The sequence below is a fragment of the Myotis yumanensis genome, unplaced genomic scaffold (genome assembly GCF_028538775.1).
Source record: "Myotis yumanensis isolate MYYU_CA2020_CCGP unplaced genomic scaffold, mMyoYum1.0.hap1 SCAF_10, whole genome shotgun sequence".
Lineage (NCBI taxonomy): Eukaryota > Metazoa > Chordata > Mammalia > Chiroptera > Vespertilionidae > Myotis > Myotis yumanensis.
In genome coordinates this window covers 43,949,038-43,973,987 of record NW_027223761.1, presented here as the reverse complement: position 1 = coordinate 43,973,987, position 24,950 = coordinate 43,949,038, and the positions used below count along the sequence as shown (strand labels likewise).

Below are 24,950 nucleotides of genomic sequence, written 5' to 3'. Positions count from 1 at the left end.
AAAATATGTTTTTATTGACTTTAGAGAAAGAGAGGAAGGGAGAAGGATAGAGAGATGGAAACATCATTGAGATACAGACATCGACTGGCTGCCTCCTGCAAGCCCTACTGGGGATTGAGTCTGTAACCCAGGCATGTACCCTGACTAGGAATCCAACCGGGAACCTCTTGGTTAATGGGTTGATGTTCAACCACTGAGTCACACCGGCCTGGCAATTTCTGCTATCTTAATTTCAAAGGGTTCTTTATTTTTTTAAGTTTTTATTTATTGATTTGAGAGAGAGAGAAGGAAACAAAAAGAAAACGAGAGAGAGAAACATTGATTTGTTGTTCCACTTATTTGTGCATTCATTGGTTGATTCTTTTTAAAAAAATATATATATTTTATTGATTTTTTACAGAGAGGAAGGGAGAGGGATAGAGAGTTAGAAACATCAATGAGAGAGAAACATCGATCAGCTGCCTCCTGCACACCCCCTACTGGGGATGTGCCCGCAACCAAGGTACATGCCCTTGACTGGAATCGAACCTGGGACCCTCCAGTCCTCAGGCCGACACTCTATCCACTGAGTCAAACCAGTTAGGGCGGTTGATTCTTGTATATGCCCTGACTAGGGATGGAATCCGAAACCTTGACATATTGGGACAACACTCTAACGAATTGAGCTACCTGGTTATCCTGTCCTGCTATTGTGAGATTGCATAAAACCTTGCCCAGATACCCCATATAGACTTCATTAAGGTGTTAACATGCTATACAAAACAGGTCTTTGCCTTTTAAAGCTTCCACTCTAAGAATCATAGAATTTTATAGGTCATATATCCATTTCAGGGGATATAGCTGTTAAAACTTCAGATATAATTTCTATTCTTGCTCATAGTTTAGCAAGGAGCAATAAAGTAAATATAAATCTTTACATTGCTTTCTCTGTACCTTCCAGCCTCTATTCTTGGACCTCCCCTTCAGTCCATTCTCTACATTGATATCAGATTGGACTTTATAAAAATGTAAATCAGAGTAACTTTCTTGAAACAAAAACAGTGTGTTCCCAGCTGGTTTGCCCAGTGGTTAGGGTGTTGGCACTCAGACTGAAGCATCTCGGGTTTGATTCCAGTCAAGGGCAAGTACCTCAGTTGCAGACTCTCACATTGATGTTTCTTTCTCCCCACTCCCTTCCATTCCCAATGGAAAAAATATCCTCAGGTGAGGATTAACAACAAAAAAACACAGTGTGAATGTACTTAATGCCACTGAATTGCACACTTAAAAGTTGTTGAAATGGTAAATTTTATGATATATGTAGTTAAAAATTTTTTGAACTAAAATAAAACAACCCCACCTTTGTAAATTTTAAAAATGAGTCTTAGAATAAGTCTAAAATCTTTCCAAAGGATCTACATGGACCATACTACATTATAGGGCTCCTTTCCATATTTCCATTCTTATCTTGAACACATCTCCTACCATCTCTCTCTTTTTCAGCCATACTGGCCTTTTTCCCTCCCATTTTTGTAGCTCTTCATTAATCTCCAGCTTGTTACATACTCTCTTTGCCTGGTTAACTCCAGCTTATCCCACACTTGATCTTAGTCAAAGGAGATCTCTCCAGCTCATCCTTTAGAGTTCAGCTTGAACTTACTTCTTCAAAGAAGCCTTTGCTGACTTCCTCAGAGTGGTTTAGATTCCCAGAATTCTTTATACTCTCAGTACTGTGTATTTCTTCTTGCTGCCTTTAATACAGTTGTAATTATTTGTCTATTAAAATTTCTGTTTGCCATTTGGTCTGTAAGTTCCACAAAGGTAATGTTCATGAATTTCTTTTCTTTTCTTTTTTTTTTTGTAATCCTCATCTGAGGATATTTTTCCATTGATTTTTAGCGAGAGTGGAAGAGAGAGGGAAAGTCAGAGAGAAACATCGATGCGAGAGAAACACACCGATCGTTTGCCTCCTGCACAAGCCCTGACCAGGGCCTGGGCCGGGGAGGAGCCTGCAACCAAGCCACGTGCCCCCGACCAGAATCGAACCCAGGACCCCGCAGTCCACAGGCCGATGCTCTATCCACTGAGCCAAACCGGCTAGGGCATGTGTTCATAAATTTCTTACTCGTTGCTGTATTTTAAGCACATTGCACAGTGCTTGCAGCTCACTAAATATTTTTGAATAACTAAATGGTTTATGATTTTTACCCCACTTAGTTTCAGAAAGGACTTGATGTTGCTCACAATAATAAATACATATAAAAGAAACTATTTAAAGGAAAAACAGAATAAAACAAAACTAAAAACCTAGGAGGAGAGAGGTTTGATATACTAAGTATCTGGTCTGACTAGTTCAAGTTGAGGAAAATAATGACTCAGTAAAGGTCATTGGATTTGTCAAAAACTAATAATTTTTATTTTTTAAAATTGATTTTAGAGAGAGGAAGGGAAAGATACAATGAGAGAGAGAGAGAGAGAGAGAGACATCAATGTGATAAACATCTCTCAGTTGTCTCCCACACATGCCCCGACTGGGGATCAAACCTGAAAACTAGGTATGTGCTCTGACCAGGAATCAAGCCTACCATCCTTTGGTGTACGGGACGACACTTCAACCAACTGAGCCATACAGGCTTGAGCGAGAACTAATCAATAATTTTTAAATGGTTTCAGTAGAGTTTTGGAGAGTCAAGAAAAATTCAGAAGTAGGCAATATGTATAAATGATATATACTTGAAAAGTGAATTTGTGATTGAACCAAATATGTTTCTGGGTTCTTAAAATGTTTTAACCTATTATGGGAAATTTTAAACATAACAGGAAATACAGAGAATAATATCACGAACTCCCATAAACTGTTACTCAGCTTCAAATAATTATCAACTTAGGATGGGTTTCATCTTTAGCACATATACCCTCCGCCCTCCCACACACTAAAGTGGGTTGAAGCAATCCCATATACATATCATTGCAAATATTTTGGTATGACTGGTAAAAGATGAGGACCTATTGGTATATTGTTGACATTCATGAATATAGTTACCCACAGAGGCCTTTATTTTTGGAATATTTTCTTTGATATGTTTTTGAGATGTAATATTTCAGGATCTCTAGATCATTGCTATCCAATTGAACTTTCTGTAGTGGTGGAACTATTCTATATTTGTGCTGTTTAAAATGATGATTAGGGTGACTGAGGAACTGATTTCTAAATTTTATTTCATTTTAATTTCAGTAGCCTCATGTAGCTAGTTAACTAACCCTTTATCTGTACTTAACCATTCTCTTAAAACTGAAGGCTATCCCTTCAGAAATTTATGCATAAGCACCTAAAATTATTTATATAATCAAAGTGAGTTAAGTTGATTATAATAGAGAAATAGAGAATGTGATGCCTCATACATTTAGACAGATTTTAGGCCACCTCTGGACTAAAGATATTTGATGTGTAGTATTTAAGGCTGCACAAAATCCAGTCAGAGTTTTTGGATCTCTGTCCTTGATGTCTATCATAATGCCTTTCATATAGGTGACCATAAAATATTGACTGTACAGTCATTAGGAATCTGGATAAATAGTCTTTCTTCTTTAGGAAGGTGACAGAAGTATCATCATACATTAAATAAATAGGAAAAAAACAGATGACTACTGAAGTTACTACTTATTTGTAAACTTTTATGTTTGTTTATTGTTATTTAATATGGAATATTTCTTTCCTTTGGCCTGTGAAATTATTATAGTTAATGTGATATGGGGAAAAGTCCTGGAACAGGTGTTAGGAAAACTGAACTATAGTCTTTGGTCTACCACCTTATAAATTATGTACCCTTAAAGAGTTCACTTTTTAACCTCTCTGTGTCTCGGTTTCCTCATATGTAATATGAGAAGAATCTTCCTCCTTCCCCATATAGTATGGCCTGTATAGATGGTCCTCTGTAAGTTCCACCAAGGGATTTACTGTCAGAACCCTCTCATATAGTCCTGCTTATTTAATCTCACAAAACTTCCAGAAATTGAAAGTGGTTCCTCTTTACAAAAAGACTGAGTACATTTAGTTTTAAATAAAACATTCCTTTGTATTCTCAAAATTCTTCAGTTGAACTTTCCCCTCCAAAATATTGTACATTTGTTTCCAAAATCTCTGATACTGTAATAATTGTACTTTTTTTATGTAAAATAATCTTAATAGTTATTTCATCCTCAATCTGATTGATATTCTAAATATTGTGGTGATTTATTTCATTTTTCAGGATTTTTACATTGGTGCTTTGTTATGGATTGAGTCGTATCCTTCTGAAGTTCATTTTTTAAAAATTTTTAATGTTTGTTGTGGTTTTTTTAAATATATTGTATTGATTTTTTACAGAGAGGAAGGGAGAGAGATAGAGAGTTAGAAACATCAATGAGAGAGAAACATCGATCAGCTGCCTCCTGCACACCTCCTACTGGGGATGTGCCCGCAACCAAGGTACATGCCCTTGACCGGAATCAAACCTGGGACCCTTCAGTCCGCAGGCCGATGCTCTATCTACTGAGCCAAACCGGCTACGGCTGAAGTTCATATTTTGAAGTTTAACCTCTAGTATCAGATGCAGTTGGTTAAGATGAGGTCATTCTAAGGTAGGGTGGGACCCTATACCAGTATGACTGGTGTACTTATAAAAAGGGGAAATTTAGACAGATGTAAATAGAGAGAATGTCATATGAAGATTAAGGCAAAGATGAGGGTAATGTTTCTATGCACCAAGAAATGCCAAGGATTTGCTGCAGACCACCAGATGTTGGGGAACAGATTTTCCTCAGAGCCTTCAGAAGGAACTAACTCTGCCAACATCTTGATTTTGAATTTGTAGCTTCCAGAACTGTAAGACAATAAATTTCTATTGTTTATCCATTCTGTTTGTGGTACTTTATTATAGCAGTCCTAGCAAACAAGTACAGTGCTTAATATCCCTTTGCAACCAAATATAAAACTCCATACACTTCTGACAACTTAATGGACAATGTGTATTTCCTGTCCAACTCAATTTTTTGAATAGTCAGATTACCAAATTGTGTGAGTAAATCCATGTTTTGTGGCTTCTTGACAGTGTATTTGTTTGCATACATAATAATAATATCAACTGACATTTGATTGCTTACTACGTATCAGGCCTAACTAATTTAATCCTTAAAACTGATTCTATGAGGAGGAACCAAGATGGTGGCGTAAGGTACAGACCTGTGTGTGCTGCCTCCCACAACAACATTGAGGCTACCTATTATAAGACAAACAGCTATCATTCAGAACCATGGGAAAGCTGGCCCAGTGGAAGCTCTACAACTGGAAGGAAAGAAAGAAGAGCATTGAGACTGAGTAGGTTGTGCAGAGGCTCCACGAACGGAGGTACGGAGTTGCGCGCCAGGTGGGCTGCAACTGGATGCGCGGTTTTTTTCAATCGGAAGGGACTGCAGACTCTCGAGTCCACTGAGCTTGTTTGGGGCGGGATTCTGAGGTCCCAGACCCCTACGGGGAGAGGCAGGACAGCCTTGCAACGGGCCACAGAGCGAGAGTGGCTGTCTCGCGGAGCTGCCCACCGGCGCTCGAGGACACGTGGACGTGGATTTGCGGAGAGGTGAGGAGTCTCGGAGACGCCATAGCCCTTTGCCCCACCCTGGTGATGCACCAAGAGCAGAGGTGCGGAGTCGCGCACCAGGCAGGCTGCAACTGGATGCGCGGTTTTTTTCAATCGGAAAGAGATGCAGACTCTCAAATCCACTGAGCTTGTTTGGGGCAGGATCCTGAGGTCCCAGACCCCTACGGGGAGAGGTGGGACGGCCTTGCAACGGGCCAGAGAGCGAGAGTGGCTGTCTCGTGGAACTGCTCGCCGGCACTCAGGGAAGTAAGACGCGGAGTTGCGGATAGGCGAGGCGTTGCGGAGATGCCATTGCCTCTTGCTCTGCCCTGGTGATTCCCGGGGACCCTGCCCTACTCAATTTACATCCCCACCCAAGCTGTGCAAGTGGCACAAAGGGAACCACCGGCGCTTTTGCAGCCCAGCCCAGCAGAATGCAGATTTCAACTCCTCGCATACATAAGGGACACACTCAAGAAGCAGAATCAGGTTCGGAGGAAGCTGGAGCCGGACCTGGACCCGGCTGGGCTGGCGACGTGGAACTGCTGTACCAGCAAAAGCACAGGCAGGTCCACTAGATCCAATCTCACATGGGACGCTGGGAGACGGCAGACAGGAAATCTGTGCACTTGGTAGAAAACAAAATCCAAGTAAGCATACCAGATATTCAACCACCAGGAAAGCCTGGAGATTTTGTCCAGCAAGAAGCCACCCAACAGAGGACAGAATGCCAAACTTCGTGTTGCTGAGACGGCCCCCGTGAGGCTGAGGCGGCCCACGTGAGGCTGGGACGGCCCATGTGAGGACGGACGGCCCCTGTGAGGCTGAGGCGGCCCCGGGGAGGTCGAGACAGCCCCGGTGAGGTTGAATCGGCCCTGGTGAGGTCGAGACGGCCCCGGTGAGGTCGAGACGGCACCGGTGAGGCCGGGACAGCCCCGGTGAGGCAGAGACGGCCCCGGTGAGGTTGAATTGGCCCTGGTAAGGCTGGGATGGCATCGGTGAGGCCGCGATGGCACCGGTGAGGCCGCGACGGTCCCGGTGAGGCTGGGACGGCCCCGGTGTGGTTGAATTGACCCTGGTAAGGCCAGGATGGCACTGGTGAGGCTGAGATGGCACTGGTGAGGCTGCGACAGCATCGGTGAGGCCGGGACAGCCCCGGTGAGGCAGAGAAGGCCCTGGTGAGGCAGAGACGGCCCTGGTGAGGTTGAATTGGCCCTGGTAAGGCTGGGACGGCACTGGTGAGGCCGAGACGGCACCGGTCAGGCCGCGACGGCCCCGGTGAGGCTGGGACGGCCCCGGTGAGGCCGGGATGGCTCCGGTGAGGCAGAGACGGCCCCAGTGAGGCTGAGACGGCCCTGGTGAGGTTGAATTGGCCCTGGTAAGGCCAGGACGGCACCGGTGAGGCCGGGACAGCCCCAGTGAGGCAGAGACGGCCCCAGTGAGGTTGAATTGGCCCTGGTAAGGCCGGGATGGCACTGGTGAGGCCGAGACGGCACTGGTGAGGCTACGACTGCATCGGTTAGGCCGGGATGGCCCTGGTGAGGCAGAGAAGGCCCCGGTGAGGCTGAGACAGCCCCGATGTGGTTGAATTTGCCCCGGTGAGGTTGGGACGGCCCCGGTGAGGCCGAGATGGCCCCTGTGAGGTTGTGATGGCACCGGTGAGGTCGCGATGGCCCCGGTGAGGCTGAGACGGCCCCGGTGAGGCTGAGACGGCCCCGGTGAGGTTGGGACGGCCCCGGTGAGGTCGCGATGGCACTGGTGAGGCCGCCACGGCCCCGGTGAGGCAGAGACGGCCCCGGTGAGGCCGGGACGGCCCCTGTGAGGCTGAGCTGGCCCCTGTGAGAATGAGACGGCCTCTGGGAAGCTGAGAAAAATACCACATGAACTCACTCATTTATGGATTATAAGGACTATTATAGACTGATGAACAAAAATGGATACAGAGGCAGAGCAGCATTGAGCAGACTGTCAAACTACAGTGGGAAGCCTGGGGAGGTTTTTTGCGGGGGGGGGCGGTAGGAGATCAACCGAAGGACTTGTATGCGTGCATATGAGAATAACCAATGGACACAAGACACTGGGGGGTGGGGGAGGCAGGAGGAATGTCAAGGGGGGGGGGGAAAGGAGACATGTGTAATACTCTTTGTAATACTTTAAGAAATAAAAAAAAAACTGACTCTGTGAGCTTCTTGGAGAAGTGGTTGATTTCAGGGCTAGGGCAGGGAAAACAGAAAATGAACCTGGAGAGCCACCTATGTCACCTCCTGATGCAAGTGCTTCTGTGCGGTGCTCTTGCCAGGTGCTCTTGTTGTGACTACTGGCACTGTGCTCAGTCAATGTGCAAATTCTCAGTAAAGAACATTGACGGGCCGCATGGTTAACCTTGGCAAATACTGGGCCTTCCTGTGCATCGTCACCAATGTGGCCTCACAATGAGGCAAAACAGATAAAACAGATTTAAACTTTACTCATCTTGTCAACTTGCCCACCTGATAAGCTGAGGGTGCCTTACTGATCCTGGCTTTCCCTGGTAACTAGTTTGGGAAGCAGGAGCCAGGGACTAATGCTGAGATCAAAGAGTTCCCTCCCGTTTGACATGTATAGCAAGATCTGTGTGAACTGAGATGTGGCCCACTCTCTGTGGAAGTGGATGAAAGTCCAGCCCAAGGGGAGGGGCATCCTGGGAAATGCCATCAAATGGAACTTCACCAAGTGTCTCATTGACAAGAATGGTTGTGTGGTGAATCGGTACAGAGGCATTCCCATTGGAATACCATAGTAATAATTACTGTGGGCAAGATTAAGATCCATTTGATGAATGTTAAAATTAGTGAGCAAAAGTTTGGGAAGATGCAGCACATTTATATTGTCTCAAAGTATCTCTTCAAGATATTTACACAGTAATAAAAATATGTAATAATACATAAAACGATAAATAAAACAGTAAGCTTATGGTAGAGAAACTGGAGATCACTGTAACCAAGTGATGAAGGTTAACATTTCAGATTAAGACATGTTCCCCCTGTTAAAGTTGCACCCAAGAGAGACACATCGGTTCTGTGGTAGTCATGCCAAAAATGCATGACCTGAATCTAGTGAAAAAACTGACAAATATAAATTGAGGAACATTATACAAAACAACTGACCTGTATTTTTCAAGTGTCACGGCCATGAAAAGCAAGGAGAGAGAGGAAATGTTAGATATGAGAGGAGACTAAGGAGGTATGACAACTAAAGCAAAGTGAGATCCTGGGTTGGATCTTGGGACCAGAAAAAGGGAATTAGTAGAAGAGCTGGTGAAACCCAAATAAGCTCTATAGGTTAGTTAATAGCATTGCAGCACTTAATTTTACAGTCTTTATATACTGGAATTATCTGTACTATTTTTGTAACTGTGAGCTTAAAATTATTTCTAAGTAAGAAAAGGATTTCTTAAGATAGATATTATTGTTATTCCCATTTTACTATAAGGAAGTTGAGGCACAGAGAAGTTAAATAACTTGTCCCAGTTGGATATAGTTAAGTAAGCGGTCAAGCTGGGATTTCAGCTCAACCATCTGGTTCTAGACTCCAGTGCTAAAATACTAAACTACACTACCTTTCCTTGATAAATTTTGTGTAGGTGGAATATGTGCAGAAAGTACAGAATACTTAGATGTTCCTTAAACAAAAATAATAAAAAAACTAATCACTTCTGGAAAGTAAATCAGTTAAATATGTTAGATAAGATTAAGTGTTTCTTGGATATTTTCCAGTAGTGGACTTTTGTAATTTATATGACAAAAATTTTAATACATGCAACTTACAGTTAAGAGAGTAAGATGAGAATTAGCTTTTAGGCCCGTGAGTAATGTGTCATGCTACTACATTAGGGCACTTAAAATGTCATTAGGAGATAGGAATTTTTCAGCTTCCTTATAATCTTTAGGGACCACTGACCTACATGCAGCCGTCTTTGACCAAAACATGGTTATACAACACATGACCATATTTGGATTTAAAATAAATCTGTTGCCCAGCCAGCATGGCTCAGTAGTTGAGCATCAACCTATGAACCAGGAAGTCACAGTTCAATTCCTGATCTGGGTACATGCCCAGGTTGCGGGCTTGATCCCCAGTGGGGGACAAGCAGGAGGCAGCGAATCCATGATTTTCTTTCATCATTGATGTTTCTATTTCTCTTTCTCCCTCTCCCTTCCTTTTTGGAATCAATAAAAACATATTCTAAGAATAAAATGTCCTCTTTTTTATGTTTTTATTTATTTTTAGAGAGAGAGGAAAGGAGAGGGAGAGAGAGAGATAGAAACATCGATGAGAGAGGAGCATCATTGATTGGCACTCCTACTAGGGTTAGAGTGCAACCCCAGCGGGAATCGAACTGGCAACCTCTTGGTTCCTGGGTTGACCCTCAACCGTTGAGCAAAACTGGCCAGAGCTAAATCTGTCTTCTTAATATGCTTTTCCCCCTGGTTATTTCTTTCTTTCCTTGTGTTATTTGAATTCGTAGTCTTTTATTTTATTTTTATTATTAAATCTTTATTGTTCAGATTATTACATTTGTTCCTCTTTTTTCCCCCCATAACTCCCCTCCTTCCAGCTCCCACCCCACCCTCCACCCTCACTCCCCACCCACTGTGTTCATCCATAGGTGCATGATTTTTGTCCAGTCACTTCCCGCATCTCCCACACCCCTTTTCCCCCCAAGAATAGTCAGTCTATTCCCTTTCTATGTCCCTGATTCTATTATAATCACCAGTTCATTCTGTACATCAGGTTATTTATTCACTTGATTCTTAGATTCATTTGTTGATAGATGCATGTTTGTTGTTCATAATTTGTATCTTTACCTTTTTCTTCTTCTTCCTCTTCTTAAAGGATACCTTTCAGCATTTCATATAATACTGGTTTGGCGGTGATGAACTCCTTTAGCTTTTCCTTATCTGTGAAGCTCTTTATCTGACCTTCAATTCTGAATGATAGCTTTGCTGGATAAAGTAATCTTGGTTGTAGGTTCTTGGTATTCAGCACTTTGAATATTTCTTGCCATTCCCTTCTGGCCTGCAAAGTTTCTGTTGAGAAATCAGCTGACAGTCGTATGGGTATTCCCTTGTAGGTAATTGAGCCTCTTTCTCTTGCTGCTTTTAAGATTTTCTCTTTGTCTTTTGCTCTTGGCATTTTAATGATGATGTGTCTTGGTGTGGTCCTCTTTGGATTCCTTTTGTTTGGGGTTCTCTGCGCTTCTTGGACCTGTAAGTCCATTTCTTTCTCCAGATGGGGGAAGTTTTCTGCCATTATTTCTTGAAATAGGTTTTCAATATCTTGCTGTCTCTCATCTTCTGGCACTCCAATGACTCTGATATTAGACCGCTTAAAGCTGTCCCAGAGGCTCCTTACACTATCTTCACACTTTCGGATTCTTTTTTCATTTTGCTTTTCCAATTGGGTGTTTTTTGTCGAATCTTTGGTTTGATTATTGTGCTCCTCTGGTCTGCTATTGGGTATAATATTCTTTATTTCAGTCCGTGTATGCTTACTTTCTAATTTCTTTATTGTAGCATCGAGGGTCTCATTAGTTTTCGTGAGGCTCTGCACAAATTTATGGCAAGCCCTCAAAATTGCGATTCTTAGCTCCATATCCTCCATTTCTGTCATGTTTTTTTGTCTCCGCATCTTTTATGCTTTCTTGGTGCACCCCCTTGTGGTCTCTGTGCGCAGTCTTGTTCTAGCCAAGCCTTAATTGTTGTAGTTAACACTAGAGGGGTTTGACCACCAGGCTGACTGGCTATAGGAATCAGCTGTATGGAAAACGTCTGCCTTCTGGGGAGGCGCTAATCCAGCCTTTGCCTGAGGCGATCGGTCAATGGCTGTGCGCAGGGTTTGGGTGGGGCGGGATCAACAGGGCGGGCGGAGGGAGCAGTTATGGCCACGCTCAGTCCCGTTCCCAGAGGCTCTGCTTCTCAGAACCCTGGCAGCCGCTGCAAACTTCGGAGAGAAAGCTGCCCTCAGGTTCCAACTGATGCCGGATAATCCCGCTTCTCCCGTTTGAGTCTGGGTCCCTAGAGACTCGCCCGGATCTGGAGCCCAGAGTCTGAGACTCACTCCCGACAGAAAACGACAACCACGCCCTCAGCCACCAGCCCGCTTTGCGCGCGCACCTCGGTACCTTTGTATTTTCCACACTGCGCCGCCTCTGAGCCTCGATTTGCTGTTCTCTTTCCTTCTAGTTGTAGAGTCTCTCTTCAGCCAGCCTTCCTGTGGTTCTGGGTGATGTCCGTTCAGTCTTTTAGTTGTATTTTTGAAATGGTTGTTTGCGGCAGCGGTCTCCGGTGTTTACCTACGCCGCCATCTTGGTCTCCTCTGAATTCGTAGTCTTTTAAAAATCATTCCATATTAATTGCTTTATTAAAATTGGGAAGATATACATTTTTTCTCTTTTATTCAATGACTAGAGGCCCGATGCACGAAATTCGTGCAAGGGGCAGGGCCCTCGCAGCCACAGCGGCTTGCCTTGGCCCTCGCAGCCCCAGCTTCGTCTGGAAGGATGTCTAGTCTAATTAGCATATTACACTTTTATTATTATAGATTGCCCTAGAATTTGTGGCATGCAGCTGTGACTTATAAAAGTCTACCATTAATTGATTCCTCTCCCCTTCTGGGCAATGTAAGGACCTTAGAACTCTAACTATACATACCACTCCTCCTTTTGACTTTAAAGTACTATGTGTGTGTGCCCTAGCTGGTCTGGCTTGGTGGATGGAGCGTCAGCCTGTGGACTGAAGGGTCACGGGTTCGATTCTGGACAAGGGCACATGCCTGGGTTGTGGGCTTGATCCCCAGTGGGGGACGTGCAGGAGGCAGCCAATCAATGATTCTCTCTCATCATTGATGTTTCTATCGCTCTTTCCCTCTCCCTTCCTCTCTGAAATCAATAAAGATATATTTTTTAAAAAATAAAGTACTATGTGTATTTTAATTGTGTGTGTGTCTGTATAAAACCCTATAAGATGTTATTTCAAACAATGATTACTTAGATTTTTTAGTAAGGAAAACTTTTTACTGAAGTACAGCATAATAGAAAAGCATGCAAGTTGTAAGTGTACAATTTGAATGAGAAAATTTGCTAGTCAAATTTCCATCCTTACGAAATTTATTTCTTATTGTAAATTAGTAAATTTGGTGTTCTGGTTTTAAAAACTTGATTTCCTAAATATTATTTTAAGTATGTCCCTATGAACTGTATCTACTTTTATTTTTCCAAGAATGCAAGGATGTTGTCTTCCAGAGTCTGACTACCTTAGTAGTGAATGCTGTCAACTTGGTGAAGTTTCTTTTCATCGATTAATTTTATTCAGTGCCAGGCAGGGACCAACACTATTAGTATATCCATGAAGAAGACAAGATGATCTGCATCTTACCCTTTGTAAGTTGGGGAGATACATTAGTAAATAAATGCACAAATAAGATAATTGGAGATAAGTGTTTTATTGCCAATTTAAAAAATGTCTTACTAAGAAAAAGTGGATCAGGATTTTTTCCTTATGTTAAATTTGTACACTTAGACTTAAAAGTTTTTGAGTAAAGTTAATGATGGCAAAGTATTATGCTAGTACTTTCCATGTTACTTATTCCTTTCTTTTTTTAATCCTCAACCGAGGATATATCTCCACTGATTTTTAGAGAGAATGAAAGAGAGAGGGAAAGACAGAGAGAAATTTTAATGTGAGAGAAACACATCGATTGGTTGCCTCCTGCACGAGCCCTTACCAGGGCCAGGGCCAGGGCCAGGGAGGAGCCTGCAGCCGAGGTACGTGCCCTTGACCAGAATGGAATGGAACCTGGGAACCACAGGCCGACGCTCTATCCACTGAGCAACACTGGCTAGGGCTCCATGTTACTTCTTTCTCATTCATAGACAGTCTAGTTCTTTTAGCCCTCATATTTCTCCTAGGACTCTCCAGTCTTTATATTCCCAGGGATTATACTTTCATTCATTGAATTAAGTAGACCTGAACCTCAGTTTCTCCAGGTTACTCTCCAGGAAGTTAATTATAATTGCTTCATGATCTAATCCTAGTTCTTTTTGTTAGGGCCCAAGAAATATCTGCTTTGCCTATTCGTGAATTAAGGATATCAACATGATTGTTTTCCTCCATCTTTTCTCTTCATTTTCCTCAACTCTTATCTAAGTAAATACTCTTTACTTGTGCTTTTAATTTGAGAGGTTGTTATCTGTTTAATTAGAAAAAAATCATTTCAGTAAACTTGGGGCTTTGTGTTTTTTTCATTATTATTAAAACCTTTGCAGATATTTCCCATTGAATTTAATTGCAGTTCTTTGTAAAAGTATTTTTCGAGAACCCAATGTAATGTGTTAACTGAGTGAATTTTTTCCTTTTAATTTCAGTTGGAAAGACATCCTTGATCACCAGATTCATGTATGACAGTTTTGACAACACCTATCAGGTATTTTGTTTTTGCCAACTTACTAGTTGTCTCTATTTTGTATGTTATAAGTAATATATGGTGTCCCCCCCAAGAATATATACACTCTTCGAATAATTATTAATTCCAGTGGGTTAAATCTGAAAAGAAAGAAACATCAGTTGAGCTATCTACTTTTAGTAATGTATACATTTTTTGGGACACCTTGTATGATGTTTTTAAAAAATTCACATGCAGTCATGGAAATAAAAGCACTTTGTAATCTGTAAAATGCAAAGTATAACTGATTTTGCTCATTGTGTTCGACATCTTTATGTGATTCTTTATTTCTTCCAAAGTATATTGAAAGATTATCGCTAATACCATCTGGGCTAGAAGTAGGAATGATTGTAAATATTCTTTTACAGAGATTTTGTTCTAGTCTAGGATTCTGTGACATTTTGACTTATACTTGAAGTCAAGAATAAAGGAGATTTGGGAAATTCACCAGTTTCCCAAATTAAATAACACATTCCTAAATAACCATTGGATCAAAGACAAAATCACAAGGGAAGTTAGAAAATACTTTGAGAAAAAAGAAAATACAATATACCAAAATTTATGGGATACAGCTAAAACAGTGCTATAAGGAAAATAAAAACATTAAATCAATAATTTAACCTTCTACCATAAAAAGCTAGAAAAAGAAAAGTAAACTAAATCTAAAGCAAGCAGTAGGAAGAAACTTTTAAAATGTAGGTTTTATTTTTATTCATGTATGGTGAGGCTAACAGATTAGGGGATTATTGCCATTGAAAAAATCTGTTGTACTCAGAGATCCCAAGAGGAGGAGGATGCACCATGCCATGGGAGGGAGGCACATGGGGAAGTTGTTGAGTTGGTTAGGAGGTGAGGAGTGGGAAATGGGAAACGTGGGCAAGAGCCTTTATTGTGGTTTCTGTGGGGAGGATAGGTGAGACCAGGAAAGCAGATTTAGGATTGCCTAGTTTGAATAATTTCAGTGGGCTCTGGGTGCAGGAACCATTCCTAGTTGTCTGGTACCTGGCTCTAGAATGATAGGGCTGGGGAATAGTGGCCCTGAGTGTGATACATGAAGTGGTTGGAATTATGGGCTCTGGATTGGTTGGTTTGCATATTAAAGGTGCTCTCACAGGCAAGTTTACTATTTCTAGGAATTAGTAAACTCTGGGAAGGCCAGTCTCCCCGATGTGAAAACAAAACAAAATAAAGACATGCTTAATTCAGAAGCTAATACAGATTAGAGCAGAAATATATGTAAGAATAGAAAAACAGTAGAGAAATGCAATGAAACTAAAAGTGGTTTTTAGAAAGGATAAACAAAATCAACTAACCTTGAGCTAGCTAGACTAATAAATTTTAAAAAGACTCAAATTACTAAAATCAAGATTGAGGAGAGGTCATTACTACTGACTATGCAGGAATTAAAATGGATTATAAGAGAATACTGCGAATAATTATGTCGACAAGCTAGATAGCCTAGATCAGTGGTCAGCAAACTGTGGCTCACAAGCCACATGCGGCTCTTTGGCCCTTTGAGTGTGGCCACGAAGTTTCAATTGCACTGTACGTGCGCACCCGCACGTGGTATTTTGTGGAAGAGCCACACTCAAGGGGCCGTAGTTTGCTGACCACTGGCCTAGATGAAATGGTTAAATTCCAAGAAAGATACAAGAAGAAATAGAAAATTTGAATGTATCTATAATAAGTAGAGATAGAATTAGTGATCAGAAACTTCTCACAAAGAAAATCCCAGGACTAGATTTTCATCTCTGAAGACATCTGTTCAATTCTATAAAATATTTAATAAACAACACAAAAACTTCATCATCGTCCAAGAAACAGAACAGGAGGGAATACTTCCCAACTCATTCTATGAGGTCAATATTAAGTCTGATACCCAAACCAAAGACATCAAAATTAAAACTGCAGACTGATATTCTTTATGAATATAAACACAACAATCATCAACAGTTATTACCAAACTGAGTTTGGCAATGTGTCAAAAGGATTATATACCATTTATAAAGTGGGATTGGTAGGTTGGTATCAGGATTACAAATTGGTTCAACATATAAAAAGTAATGTAATACATTGTACGAATGGAATAAAGGACAAAATCACATGATCATTTCAATGGACAAAGAAAAAGAATTTGACAAAGTCCAATAGCCATTCATGGTAAAACAACAACAACAACACTGTTTAACAAACTAGAAATACAAGGGATCTTCCTAAACATGATAAAGGGTATCAGTGAAAAACCACAACAAATATACTTAATCTTAAAAGGCTGAATGCTTTTCTTTAAGATCAGGAACAAAGTAAGGATGTCTGCTCTCAGTCGTACATATGTTTAAGTTTTATGTATATCTAAGTTACATGTATGTATTTTAGTTTGAACTGCATAATTGTAAAAAATAAAAGAACAAACTAAGAAGAAAAAATTAGTAATCTTAAAACCAAGTGCTTTCACTGAGACCCTAAGCATTTGCAAAACTTTTTCTGTATTAACTTTTTTAAAAAATATTTTTTTATTGATTTCAAATAGGAGGGGAGAGAGAGAGAGAGAGAAACATCAGTGATGAGAGAGAATCATTGATAGGCTGCCTCCTGCATGATCAAGCCTGAAATCTGGGTATGTGCTATTGACCAGAGTCAAACCTGGGACCCTTTAGTTCATAGGCCGATGCTCTATTCACTGAGCCAAACTGGCTAGGGCTTTCTGTATTAACTTTTTGAAATGTTCTTGTTAAAATAAAAAAAATAAAATGACTCCTTTAAGTATCTATTTTATATCTGTATTACTGTGTAGTTAGTATAAAAACTTGATTTCCATTGTTTTATCTTAATACTAGAGGCCCAATACATGAAATTTGTGCACTGGGGGGTCCCTCAGCCCGGCCTGCGCCCTCTCGCAGTCCGAGACCCCTCGGGGGCAGGAAGTGGGCTTCAGCTGGCAGTCAGACATCCCTCTTGTAGTCCGGGACCCCTTGCTTCTTACCGTCTGCCTGCTCACTGCTCCTTACTGCTCGGCTTGCTGCTCCTTAGCGCTGCCTTGGAGGCGGGAGAGGCTCCCGCCACTGCCGCTGTGCTTGCCAGCCATTAGCCCAGCTTCTGGCTGAGCAGTGCTCCCCCTGTGGGAGCGCACTGACCACCAGGGGGTAGCTCCCATGTTGAGTGTCTGCCCCCTGGTGGTCAGTATGTGTCATAGGGACCAGTTGTTCTGCCATTCGGTCAATTTGCATATTAGCCTTTTATTATATAGGATATCAAATGTTAATCTGATTAAAGGAATGATGACTTTTCATAGTTGTTAACTGCCACTGTCTCAATTATTTATCAAACCATTTTTATTTTTCTGAAAGTTTTTAGGGTAAATTTACAATCTGAATCTGGTTCTATTTTTGGTATGTATTTTCCCACAAGTTTAATATGCTTTTTATAAAGTAGATCACCCCCAAATCAATGAATTAATTAACACTTAAATAATGTGAAGCTGTAAATTAAGATACATGGGAAAAATCTTTAACCTTTGATTTCTTCTACAATTATTGTCTTCTCTATTTCCATAAAGGAGATGAATGTGAGGCAGCAGTAATGTCTCATTTATCTTTTTTTAAAATTATCTTTATTGTTGGAAGTATTACATTGGTCCTCCTTTTCCCCCCATTAACCTTTTCCAACCCCCTCCCACTCATTTATCTTTTATAAAGTTTTGAATTAGTTTCATGTCAGCATTCAAGATGCTCCAATAGCTGATAATGTTTATTTTCCCTGGAATTTTTTTCTGTTTCCCTGCTGTTGACTTCTTTGCCATAATAGCTCTGCTTGGTATAAAATTAACTGAAAAGAAAAGCAACAGTAGGTTGTTTTCCAGGTTAATTTTGATCTTTGAGTTCAGTGGTATAAATGTCCCCAAACTAGGATGACGTAGTGGAAGCAGGGGACTGTTGTACAATTTATCATAAAGTCTGACTGTACTAATTTAAAAAAGCATGTGTTGGCTATGAGATTTGAAAAATGACAATTTCTGTTTGTAGCCATTAAAAATTATTTTTGGCTGTTTTTAACAAACTTAATAACATTAATAAGTGACATGAGAATTATTTTTAGATGAAAGAGAGTTTATCAGTGAAGGAGTAGGGCAGAGAAAGTTACTCCATAGCACAGCTGAGAATTTTTTTTTTCGTGTAAAATAATTTTAGAGATAGAGTAGTTCAGGAGGTATTTGGCAGCTCCATGGGCATCTGGGACCAAGACTTCTCCTAATTTTCTGTTTAAACAAACAGATCTAATATATGACTTTCATATTGAAGTTTGCCTCATGGTTATTCAATGTTTCCTAGAGTTTTGTTATCCACATTTCAGGCAGGAAGAAGTAAGATAAAACCAAGGGTATACCTGCCAACTCAGAGAGCCCCATTTATTTAAAACTCAGAGAAGACTGGACAATGTAGTTTTTTTGATAGAAAAAGTATGGATTTAAATAAATTTTGTGTTATTAAGGAAGAAGGGGAAGATGGATATCTGTGTGGGCAATTAGCTGCTTCTACCATAGTGAGTAGATGAGGTTCTCCTGATGAGGTTTCTTAAATGTAGCCATATCTCATTCCTGTACATTGTTCAGGTTTGTCAAGTAGATACTCTTGCACAGTAAGTTCAAAGTTATAAACCTGTTATCTCACCGTATATCCATTCTCAGATGGAATGTCATAAAATGGAATTAGTACTTTGCTTATATGTACTTAAGCCCTAAATTGAGAAACATTATTGAAATACATAGTCACATAATTTAAGATAAAGGATGAAACTTCTTTGTGTGTGTGTGTTTTTTTTAATAAAAGTTTCTGTGTAACTGAAATCTATAAAACATTGCTCAAAATATTAAAGACCTAAATAAATGGAGAGACGTCCCAGGTAAATGGATTGGAAGACTTAATATTGTTAAGATGTCAGTAGTAACTACCCAAAGCAATCTATAGATTCAGTGCAATTCCTATAAAAATTTTTGCCACCATTTTTTGTAGAAATTAAAGAGCCAGTCCTGATTTGCAGTAGCCAAACAGCCTTGAAAAAGAAAAGTAAAGTTGGAGAACTAGTACATCCAGATTTTAAAACTTAATTCAAAGCTACAATAATCAAAATAATGTGATACTGGCACAAGGATAGACATATAGACCTATATGGAATATAATTGAGAATCCATAACAAAATCCATGTATCTATTGACAATGGATTTTCCATAAAGGTGTACTGGGCCCAACCTACAGAATGGGAGGAAATATTTGAAAGTTACATGTCTAGTAAGTGTTTAATATTCAGAATACTATATAAAGAACTACAAATCATAATAAAAATGACAAACTCAAATTTTAAATGGGTGAAGGACTTCAATAGGCATTACTTCAGAGAGGATATACAAATAGCCGAAAACACATGAAAAAATTCTCAACATCAATAGTCATTAGAGAACTGCAAATCAAAACCACAATAAGATTCTACTTCACACCTACTAGGATAGAATTTAAAATCGTGCAGCCACTGTGGAAAAGTCTGACATTTCCTCGCAAAGTTAAATACAATTACCATATGGCCCAGCAATTCCACTCCTAGATATAAACCAAGGATAATTGAAAACAGGAATTCACAATAGCCAAAAAGTGGAAACAACCCAGTTGTTCATCAATAGATGAATGGATTTACTGTAAAATGTTATTGCTTAATGGGTACAGAGTTTCTATTTGGGGTGATGAAAAGGTTTTGGAAATAGATAGTATTGACAGTTGTATATCATTGTGAATGTAATTAATGCCATTGAATAGTATCCTTGAAAATGGTTAATATGTCAAATTTTATGATACATATATTTTGCCACCATTTAAAAATAAAAACTATCTTTAAAAATATATCAGTGTCAATGTAGGTTCATCAGTTACAACAAATGTAACATTTTGGTGGGTAATGTTGATAATAGAGTCACAATAGAGTGACTGTGCATATTTTGGGAGTATATCTTCCTCTCAGTTTTGCTGTGAACTTAAAACTACTCAAAATAAAGTCTTTTTAATAAAAAAATGGTTAAGATATATATCTAATAAGCATATATTGGAAAGAGCTTTTAATTCCAACTCTACAACAGAAGTTTTGTGTCCTTAGATAAGTTAACTTCTCTGAACTCCAATATTGTTATCTCTACAATGAGAAAAACAGCGATAAAAATAGCTAACTTGCAGAGATTTATGAGGATTAGAGATGATCATGTGAAGGGCCTAAAAGAATCCCCAATACACAGCAAGTACTAAATAGGTGGAAGAAACCATTACCACTGAAACTTTTGTTCATTCTTACTTGACGACAATGTGTTTATGTTTATTCATTATTTCTACCACAATCAGAATTCCCATTTGAACCTGAAACTGCTGACCGCCGTTAAACTATTATTATTATTATTTAACTTCTTTGTTTTGGTTTGGTTTACAGGCAACAATTGGTATTGACTTTTTATCAAAAACAATGTACTTGGAAGATCGAACAGTGAGTAATGTTTTCCATGTGCAATTTTCTTCAACACTCCAGGATAGAAAATGGTGATCAAACTATAGTCAATGATTGTCACTATAGAAAGTACTTAGCAAACTTGCCAAAGTTAATTTACAGGTCTTGAGAAAAATTTATTACAGAATGAATAGGTCTTAGCACTCTGACTTCTTAACCCCAAGTGAAACCCAAAAAGGAGAGAAAGCCAAGTTATTTGTAAAACTCTGAAGGCCCTAGGCTTGTTAAACAGAATTCGTCATCCTGATTTAGAAAAATGGTAACAAATACAGCATTGAGATATTTAGAGCTGCTAAAGACCTTTTGAATGCCAGTGTTAAGGCACTCAGAAAGATTTCATTTGAATTTGACAAAACTTGTGAACTTCAAGGTTTTATTTGTCAGAATATGATGTATACCAAAGTGACTGTAAATAGAATGTGTATTTGTTGGATTTGTCTTCCATCTTTAGGAATGTTCCCTTTAATAAGTACAATGTAAATTCTGTATTCTAGTTCACTACCTTTTGAAGAGATTTCTATCACCTAAACAGTGACTGTCTTAAATGCAATATTTTGGGACCTATACCCCAAAACATTTTATATCTAATATTATTTCTTATAAGCGTCTGTTTTCTTTTGGATGTTCTCTTTTATGTTTTAATATATAGCATGCCATTTCTTAAAATTTGAAAGCTTAGAAACAGTTTTATAATGGTAAAAAAACTTAATGCCTGTTTTTAGGCTTTTCTTCCTCAAATGTGAAAAAGTAAGAAAGTAAAATTTTTATGTAGGGTTGCAAAAAGATACTCCTCTTTTTTGTTAGATTATATACAGTGTTCTGGGAAGAAGTGTGTGGGAGAAACATAATCACAGTAGTCAGAGACCCAATTTCAGAGTGTTCCAGACCCAATAGAAAAGGGACACATTTTAGCTTCAGAGAGGCTTTCTGAGAAGCATTAATTCCTTTACTGTGATAGCCTGGGCTGCTCATTGACTTTTCCCTTTGTTTTTCCCTGTTATGCTTACTATTTGAACAAGAACAAAGTCTACTTTTTGCTATCCAGAAGGCATAGGATTCATAGAGAGGGGGTGGAGGTGGGGGGGAAGGAAGCTGTATTTCTGATTCTGTGAAGAATTTGCCATTGCCATTTTTAAGTCATGTGTATCTTCAGATACATTTTTATATTACTCTCTTTTGAAAAAGGAAAGTTTTGTGTTTTCATTCCTCACATCCCTGCAACCTTTTGCATGAGTCTTTGTTTTACTTCCTTTCTACCCCTTTAAAAAACATTACTTCTTTTTTATTTTTAGTATGAGTTTGGTTTTTTTTTTTTTTTTTTTATTCATTTTTTCCCATCCCACAGATCAGGCTGCAGCTGTGGGATACTGCGGGTCAGGAACGTTTCCGTAGCCTCATTCCCAGTTACATCCGTGATTCTGCTGCAGCCGTAGTAGTTTACGATATCACAAGTAGGTATTTTGCAATGGGTTGACCTTCTTGCTTGTTTGACTGATTTTGTTGTTAGGTACGATTGCAATTATGGGACACAGCAGGTCAAGAGCGGTTCAGGAGCTTGATTCCTAGCTACATTCGTGACTCCACTGTGGCAGTTGTTGTTTATGATATCACAAGTGAGTGGGGGGGAATTATGCATTTCTAATCTTCTTTCAACCTTTAGCTTAGCTGTATGCATGTTCTTGTCTTGTGCTTGTTTTCAATACTGGCATGCAAAAATGAGTTTTATCATAGCAAACCTTTTCACAGATTGGCTAGGTCAGAAATATTTGCTTGGTGTTTGTACCAATACCCTTTATTCTACTGTGCCACATTTTTTGTCCTGGAAATTTTCCTTTGGGTTTAATTATGAATCCTCTCCAAGGCTTTCTTAATATCCTATTATCCCTAAGTCACATCATAATTATGGTTGGAAGAACATCTTTTTTATTTAACTTGATCTCAGACTTTTCTAAAATAAAGTAAATCTGCATTTAAGCCTCTTGCCAAGTTTTCCAAATCTTCCAAGGCTTCTGTTGAGGCTATTAAAAACTTCTGCTAGCCTACTTTTCCCTGCTTTTCCCCTTACAGCCATTCTTTCTCTATAGAGGAAGGCAGAGAAATCATAATGTGCAATCTTCTATTAATCATTTTCATTTGAATATCTGGATTCTATGATTGACTGACTTGCTTTGTTGCTAACAAATTACACTTTCATTTCTCCCCAAGAAAATAAATAGACTAAAGTATTGTTCTTCCTTTTTCTTTTCCCTAGAAACTGAATAATGCCTTTAGAATTTTATGTGACTTTAAATGTTCCATAGAGCATTGGTGACTGATAAGGAAATGCTCTCTGATTAAAATTATCTTTGTAAATTGTTCTTTAAAAATATATTAGGCAATATTAAGCATCATTCTATCTAGTGGTCCATAATTTATAGAAAAACCAGGATAGTACTCCATTATCAACAAACTATTGATTTGAGCAAGTAATAATATTCTCATACATTTTTGCATATCTGCTCAACCAGAAGTCCTATCTACTTAATAATAATTGCAATAGCAGAATTATAAATTACAAGTTTGCATTCAGAGACCTTTTATTTTGGTTAGGTGCTATATGCCATCTTTTCTTGAAGCTTTACTTTGGGTTGCTACTTGTTTAAAAAACTGTATGTTCATTATTGTGCATTGACAAGTTTTGCAGCTTTAAAATGTTTGTGCTTACTTTAACCAGATCAAGTCAAACCGTATGTGTTTTTCTTTAAAAATTGTGCACAGGAGGTTAAAATATTAGTAAACTATTTTTTAAAACTTTTTTTTTAGCTACTATGAAAAATATTGAAGTATTCTACTTAGAATCTAGTGCTAGAAAAGATGGATTTTTTTAAACGAGTGATTCTGGTGCATTATACAAACTTCAAGTTAAAGTGATCACAAACTGAATAAGCAATGCAAATAGAGTGGTGTTGAAAGCTATTTAAAGGCTTTCCAAATGTTCTGGATGTGTTGGGTCTTACTGGCTGACATACTTTTGGAGATGCTTTCTTTGTCATGTTTGGTATGTGTAAGTAATCAAAAAATATTGTGGCAATGTAACACCATATTATCTGCCATAGCTGTCCTTACATTAAAAAATTTTTTTCAATTACATATAGTACATTGCACTCATTTAGTTGTGTTCAACATTTTAAACCACTATAAAAGGAACCTTGAGGATTTTATATTTGTGATTTGTTTAGACTACTGACAGTTATACTCAGATAAAATGGAGTTATGTTACAGGCACATTAAAAGTGGGTCCTAATGTGCCAGCCTCCTTCCAATTTCCAGGGCTTTTTCCCCCTTTCTTTCTTTTTTCTTTCTTTCTTTGTTTACGTTTCTTCTTTATTTTTTGGTCCATCACATGGGGAGGCATTTATAATAACATTGATGTCTCTGTTCACCCTTTTATACCAGATGTTAACTCATTCCAGCAAACTACAAAATGGATTGATGATGTCAGAACAGAAAGAGGAAGTGATGTTATCATCATGCTAGTAGGAAATAAAACAGATCTTGCTGATAAGAGGTATGGAGTGATTTTGTATGTATATGAAATGTTTGGTTTATTTGTTAAGTAGTCTGTTATTTTTAATATTACTGAAGAATTGTTTTTAAAATAACATGTTAAATCCTTAAGTTTATGTCCCCTTTTTCTTCAGTGTGGGAACCTGAAATATAAAACATTAAACTCAGCCCTTAAAGGAAAAATGAGGTTTTTTTGTTTTATTAAAGCCCATGTATAAGTAACTCTTGTGCAAGATTGTTTACACATAAAGCTAAATTTTGCATTTTTTAGGCCTCATAAATATGAGCAGTGTTCTGTTAAGGAACAAAATGTTTCCCCTAGCCCAGTGGTCGGCAAACTGCGGCTCTCGAGCCACATGCGGCTCTTTGGCCCCTTGAGTGTGGCTCTTCCACAAAATACCACGTGAGGGCGTGCACGTACAGTGCGATTGAAACTTTGTGGCCCATATGCAGAAGTTGGTTTTTGGCCTGGGCCAGTCTATTTTGAAGAAGTGGCATTAGAAAAAGTGGGGGGTGTTGTTCAGTTGGTCGGGTGTCGGGAGAGGTGGCGCAGGCGGGCCACGGGATACGTAGTGCAGGGGAGGCGCCAAATATCAACAGTACTTAAAACTATATAGGTAGGTTAATAACAATGTACCTGCGTATATAGTTTAAGTTTAAAAAATTTGGCTCTCAAAAGAAATTTCAATCGTTGTACTGTTGATATTTGGCTCTGTTGACTAATGAGTTTGCCGACCACTGCCCTAGCCGGTTTGGCTCAGTGGATAGAGCGTCAGCCTGCGGACTGAAGGG

The 24,950-nt window shown here is 39.3% G+C and overlaps 1 protein-coding gene and 1 pseudogene across 2 annotated transcripts in view; both read left to right on the top strand.

Annotated features, from left to right (window-relative positions):
* The window catches only part of RAB6A (RAB6A, member RAS oncogene family), a 53,653-nt gene that overhangs the window by 9,061 nt on the left and 19,642 nt on the right, over nucleotides 1-24,950 (top strand). The window contains exons 2-5 of one of the 2 annotated variants that reach the window (XM_070425598.1): nucleotides 13,999-14,057; nucleotides 20,538-20,591; nucleotides 21,958-22,063; nucleotides 24,048-24,159. In XM_070425598.1, the coding sequence (XP_070281699.1) occupies nucleotides 13,999-14,057; nucleotides 20,538-20,591; nucleotides 21,958-22,063; nucleotides 24,048-24,159 (331 nt within the window). Of the gene's footprint in view, nucleotides 1-13,998; nucleotides 14,058-20,537; nucleotides 20,592-21,957; nucleotides 22,064-22,119; nucleotides 22,226-24,047; nucleotides 24,160-24,950 lie in introns of both variants that reach the window. The other variant, XM_070425597.1, reaches the window with a different exon arrangement.
* On the top strand, nucleotides 7,742-8,373 carry LOC139017617 (phospholipid hydroperoxide glutathione peroxidase GPX4 pseudogene; annotated as a pseudogene).